Source organism: Centruroides sculpturatus, unplaced genomic scaffold (genome assembly GCF_000671375.1).
Source record: "Centruroides sculpturatus isolate CEXI.00-Female unplaced genomic scaffold, Cexi_2.0 scaffold433, whole genome shotgun sequence".
Taxonomy (NCBI): Eukaryota; Metazoa; Arthropoda; class Arachnida; order Scorpiones; family Buthidae; genus Centruroides; species Centruroides sculpturatus.
Genome location: NW_019384677.1, coordinates 91,006 through 97,763, shown reverse-complemented (window position 1 = coordinate 97,763; position 6,758 = coordinate 91,006). Strand labels below are relative to the sequence as shown.

The following is a 6,758-nucleotide window of genomic DNA, read 5'->3' as shown; positions in this document are numbered from 1 at the left end:
TGCAGAAAAAAAATTAATTAAAATATTAGTAAAATTAATTTATTATTATTTTTATTATTTACAATGTATTCAAATAATACAGTTTTACTTCATTACTGAGCGAAATAAAATTTATTATTTCGCTCAGTAATGACGTTAATCTTTCGGTACATTTTACAGAAAATCAAATGAAATAATGAATTAAGAAAAAAGAAACAATTCAGAAAAGTTTAAATTATTTCTTATTTAATAAAAAAGCAATGCATTCAAATTTCTATTCGTTCAGGAAGCAGCAATATATCTAATCTAATCCTGCTGCGTCATATTACAACCTTGAACAGTAAAATATAATCAGCCACTCTCGTGTTATAGGTTGTAGTTAAAATGTATTTCTTCGGAGCTGGACTTTTATCCATTTTTATATGTATTATTTTCTTCTGGATCAGGTAATAATTCATTTTTTTCTCTAAATTGTATTAATGAACGTGGTTTTGCGTTATTTAAACATTTATTCAATTCAATTATAATTTCCTTTTAATTATCATTCAAAATCTTGTTTATATCATGAATTTAGATTCTAATTTAGACTAAATATTACAGATTTTTATTTATAAAATTGTCCTTTTTGGATAAATAAAATTTATGTAATAATAATATATATATTTAACATTATAGATTTAAAATAAATATCTATCGTGTTATTTAGAAGTCATTTTAATTTTAACTTTGGATGTCAAAACTGACTCATCTCCGAGTGCGTGGGATTTTGTTTACTTCACTTTATATGGAAAAAAAATGTATGGAAAAACATATCTTCTATCAGTTAATTATATTGCTTTTTGTTGCCTTTATTTGTAGATTCGATGCATTTTATTAAGCACTCGTTAATTAGGGAGTATTTATTTTCTTAATCTTTCATTACTATACAAATTTTGACTAATATTCATATATATCTGCTAGTAGGAAATTTCGCAATCTTATTTTTGAAANTTTTTAATTATATATTTAATTATACAATAAAAGATATTTAAATCTAAAAATAACAAAATAATCTTTTTTGTTAAGTCAAATTGATGTAATGGAAAGTATGATAAAAGAACATTTTCTTGATTATCATAAACTATAAAATTATACTTTTTCGTGGTGATTAAACACACACTGGTATTTCCCACGATAATAAATAATCCAGTAAATTTCTGCTTAATGTAGAATGTAGATTTTCTTAATAAATTGAACTATTTACAGCATATTTTTAAATGTAAGAGTTACAAAATGTAATTAACTTATAGCAATTAAATTTTATACATGGTGATCCAAAATTCAACCGAGATATAGCATATTGCTCAGTGTATTTTTGTTAATGGCGCCATAGTCTGTATAAAGGACCTTGATGACCCAGTAGCGTAGCGTAGGGGGGCGGCAGGGGCGGCTCGCCCCGGGCGCCACTTTTTAGGGGGCGGAAAAATTTAACAATAAATAATAATAATATGTTGTAAGAATTTGAACCATTTTATTTCATATTTTCGTCCACCTACGATTCGGACCGATTGAAATGAGCACGGAATAGTTACCATCCAGATGGTCCGGGAATCGACTCGCCGTCCGGGGATATCGTGCGCAACCTGTCGACTTTTTTTTTTGCTTGTACGATTTATACGTATATATATATATATATATATATTTTCAACACAAGAAATTTATTAAACCACTTTAATTTCTATAGTTTCTTGGCTATAAATTTTTTAAAACAAAGTCAATTTCATAATAACAAAACAAAGAAGTGTAAATGCAAAAAGTATTGCCCAAACAAACTATTTAAAAGTATAAATTAAAATTGAAACAAAATATGCTGTCTGCATGTTTTGTAACGGGATGTAATTATCAGATATCTGCAGTGGATGAGATGTATCAGTTCCCTGATTGAACTCATGTAACATGTTTAGATGTAGGGGCAGAGATGAATATACTTGCGGGTTTTTGCAAATAAACAGTTTAATTCCTCATTCCTTCAATACATTTTTAATAAATTATTTTATGCTATAAATTGATCTGTTTTCTTTCCTTTTCCATAAACTTAAATTTATATTTTGGCGCCTAAATTTGAAGCGCTTTAGCAAACGTACATTTTTGACCCTTCATTTATCTGAAATAATTCAAAACGAAAACATTTAAGGTTGTAATATTAAGGAGTTTGCGATTTGATTTTTAGATTTTTTAATTAGCGTGCATTTTGAATTAATCTATCTTCTATTTGTCTTCAAATTGTCGCTTGAGTGTTCTAAACATATAAAATGAATTTTTGCCCCTCTTTAAAGTTTAAAATATAAAAACAATTCTAGAAATGTCGAAATAAAGTTAAGTTTTAACTTAAAACTTTTAAGTTTTTAATACATTACAATAATTTTAAAAGCATATTTGTGATGATTTTATTTTTGCATGTGTTTCTACTAGTTAATTAATGGGCGTGTTAGTAAAACGGCTTTAATACATCTGCCTAAGTAAGCTATTGGCAAAGTTCACTTCAAATGAAACGTGATATGCCACTGGCACGTTTTTCTAGTTGTATTGAAACAGGACAGTCGGATGGTCGAGGCGGTTGAGGAGTCAGCATGTTGCTATGGAAGATCCGACATCAGATCCAGACAGTCGAGAAACCCAGGAATTTTTGGGTGATGTTCCAAATGGATACATTCGCTTAACCAAATCAATAGTGTCCTGCTAAAAAGGCCCTCTTGGAGACCACAGGCCGAATGAAATAAAAACCCACATTAGTATAATTAAAAGATCCTTTTAGTGCCCCACAGAGAGAAAAAGTCAAAGATTAGAAAAAACTGTATTAAAACCGCTTTAATAAATGCACTTTTTAATTATATATTTAATTATACAATAAAAGATATTTAAATCTAAAAATAACAAAATAATCTTTTTTGTTAAGTCAAATTGATGTAATGGAAAGTATGATAAAAGAACATTTTCTTGATTATCATAAACTATAAAATTATACTTTTTCGTGGTGATTAAACACACACTGGTATTTCCCACGATAACAAATAATCCAGTAAATTTCTGCTTAATGTAGAATGTAGATTTTCTTAATAAATTGAACTATTTACAGCATATTTTTAAATGTAAGAGTTACAAAATGTAATTAACTTATAGCAATTAAATTTTATACATGGTGATCCAAAATTCAACCGAGATATAGCATATTGCTCAGTGTATTTTTGTTAATGGCGCCATAGTCTGTATAAAGGACCTTGATGACCCAGTAGCGTAGCGTAGGGGGGCGGCAGGGGCGGCTCGCCCCGGGCGCCACTTTTTAGGGGGCGGAAAAATTTAACAATAAATAATAATAATATGTTGTAAGAATTTGAACCATTTTATTTCATATTTTCGTCCACCTACGATTCGGACCGATTGAAATGAGCACGGAATAGTTACCATCCAGATGGTCCGGGAATCGACTCGCCGTCCGGGGATATCGTGCGCAACCTGTCGACTTTTTTTTTTGCTTGTACGATTTATACGTATATATATATATATATTTACACCTCCAATATCCAATAGAGCTAGGTCACTTGCGTTACTCCTATCCAAGTCTCCCTAGTCGCTAACTGTAACTGATTTAGAACCGGCATGCACTGCACATTATTCTTCGCATTGCAAAATGACATACGCATGCGTCAGGAACTTCTGTTCGAACAAACCTCACCTGCCGTCCGGGTCAGCGATTTTAAAAAGGTGGCAACGCTAGCATGGAATTTTTCATTACTTATTCTGTGACGAAACTGAATTTTAGTCTTTTAAATTGAGATACCTAAATAAGGGGAGGCGAAATTTTCCTCCGCCCCGGGCGGCTGACATCCACGCTACGCCACTGTGATGACCGTCTTCGCTATAGCATTGCCAGACCACCCAGATCCAAGTTCTACGGGGACAAAATTGGCGGTAACTGATTTCGGTAAATAAAAAAGATGGTAACAAGGAAGACGTTCGTATAACACCAGTTCCGATTTTAAAAAATCTTTGTTTTTAATTGGAAATATTTTTGTGTTTTTAAAAGGACTTTTTTAAACATTTTGGCGGCTAGTAGCCTAGAAAAGAAGGTCGGTCGCCGGGAATGTATTGTCTACAACGCAAAAGTAAGAAATGGTGATTCCTATTTGGGCGAACTTGTCTTCAAATAATAATAAAAAATAAAAAGAACCATCGGACGAAAAATTACGAAAAATAAAAAAGTAATTAAAATCGCAATTAATAAAACTTAAGGATCAGGCCGAGGTCCTAAATCATTTGTAGAAATCTGTAAATTGTAAAGATCTGCGCAGTAGTTTAGAGAGTTACAAACATTATTGTATTTATAAATTGAAGACACGAGTGGATAAATGGGTTATATTGCAATCATTCAGAACACAATTATCATGCATGGATAAAGGTGTAATATATTCGTCTGTGGCATACCACCATCAACGATCTCAGAAACTAAATCATATTGTAATATGTTCTGCGTTAACTACTTCATGAATATATGTGTTATAGTAAAGTTGATTATGCTTAATCGCCGGTTCTTATTTATAATCACCAATCATCTTGATGATTTGTTAAATTTCACTAAATTTCTCACTTTTTCCGGCGATTTTATACAATTCCCAAATGAATTGGGTAAGATATCGCTGAATATATTACTTGTAAAACGACTTTTGCATAATTTCCAAAATGTAGTTCATAAATTTGATAAATATCATGAAATTTTCCATCTTTTGTTGTATTTAATAAAGGAGCTTATGGATTTAAACAAATTTTGATCAAATGAATCAAAAGTACGTTTTCTTTGTTTTATTAATATTAGAACGATTTAATGGATATAAAGAAACTAAGAAATATCTATTTTAGCTTAATATTATAATTATGTGTACAAAAATATCAAAAATTGTTGGGAAAAGGTATAAAACTTAAATAATTCTTACTGCTTATTCAAACATGGCAAACTATTGTAACATTTTGAGTTACATAATTTTTCTTTTTTGGGGGGATTTTCATTTGGTTGAATTACACGAACACCTTTGGTACCCTTGACCTCATAAAATTGAAGTTTTCTTGCTCAGTCTCTAAGAGAAAGAGTGATATTTGGTACATTCTCTGAAATATTTTCATGAGCCTTTCTAATTGACTGATTTTGATCTAGTGATTCAAATGTAGCTCCTCTTCGGTGCGAGCATCTGCTACAGCATCATTAGAAAGGGATGATGTCTTCAGCCCAACTTCTAAACGATATGAAACAAACATGGACAAAATAAGGACTACACATAATGGTAAAAATATAACCATTGTAAACCGAATCCAAACTCAGTAGAAAAAATGATTACTAAAATCCTCACTAAGCATCTTTGGTTGCTGAAACATTTATTTGCTTATATACCAACGCTTTCAACCTAATGAGGCCATCCTCAGTTGTCCATTTGAGAACATCAGTTTAACTATTGTAATTAAATTCAATANACTTCACTTTATATGGAAAAAAATGTGCTTAAATTCCATATGGCAACATGTCTTGTGTCAGTTAATTATATTGCTTTCTGTTGCCTATATTTCGATGCTTTTTATTAAGCACTCGTTAGTTAGTCGGCATTTATTCTCTTTAGCAATTTTCTCCAAGGTTGCATATTGTATATTAGCTAGTTAGAAATTGCTTCGCACTCTCATTCTGTAAATTTCTAATGATTTATATATATATATTTTCAACACAAGAAATTTATTAAACCACTTTAATTTCTGTAGTTTTTTGGCTATAAAATTTTTTAAACAAAGTCAATTTCATAATAACAAAACTAAGAAGTGTAAATGCTAAACGTATCGCCCAAACTATTTATAAATATAAATTAAAATCGAAACAAAATATGCTGTCTGCATCTTTCGTGACGGGAAGTAATTATCAAATTTCCGTGGTGAACTGTGGATAAGATGTGTCATTGCCCTGATTGAGCCATGCAGCATGTTTAGGAGTAGAGGCAGAGGTAAATATACTTGAGGATTTCTCAAATAAACATTTTCCTTCCTCAATGCACAAGCATGTTTAAATCAATCATTTTATGCTATAATATGTTCTGCTTTTTTTATTTTCACAAATTCCATTTTTATTATCAGGTCTGAACTCGGAGCACTTTTTGAAACTGTCATTTCTGATGCGGTTTTCTAAATTTAGAAATGCTCTTTATCAAAGAATGTAATCGTTTCTAAGAAAGGTAACTCTTGAACAACTAATGAAAGAATATTTTAGCATTGAAAACATAAAAATTTATATTTAATATTATTAATGTTACTGTGGTAAAACGAATTGAAGGTCGGACTTTGTTGCAATTTTTCAATAGTTATAAAAATCTGTTACTTTGTTGTCGCTAATGGCAAAAACTTGCCGATTTCTTTTTTTATTTAGTTTTTTATTGTAATAGGAAAATGTCATTTTACGAATTGCAATATTGTGTTCGTTAGATATTATAACACAATGTAAGCATAGTAGGCCTAAATCAAAATGACAAACTAGGCCTACATTGCCTAGTTTGTCATTTTGATTTATCTGAATTAATTTAAAACGAAACATTGAAATTCTTACAGAGTTTGTGATTCGATTTTCAAATTTTTTAATTAACATGAATTTTGAATAATTTATCTTTAAATTGTTACCAAAAACACTTGAATGTTTCACACATAATTGAATTTTTTTTCCTCTTTTAAGTTTAAAATATAAAAATAAATTTAGAAGTATCTGGGCCATATCCAAT

General features: G+C 30.2%; 1 protein-coding gene across 1 annotated transcript in view; it reads left to right on the top strand.

Annotated features, from left to right (window-relative positions):
* The first annotated feature begins 296 nt into the window (after positions 1-296).
* LOC111626876 (cytochrome P450 3A41-like) overlaps positions 297-6,758 on the top strand; it is a 33,257-nt gene continuing 26,795 nt past the window's right edge. The window contains exon 1 of the mRNA XM_023370399.1: positions 297-425. Within this exon, the coding sequence (XP_023226167.1) occupies positions 364-425 (62 nt within the window). The 5' untranslated portion in view covers positions 297-363. The remainder of the gene's footprint in view (positions 426-6,758) is intronic.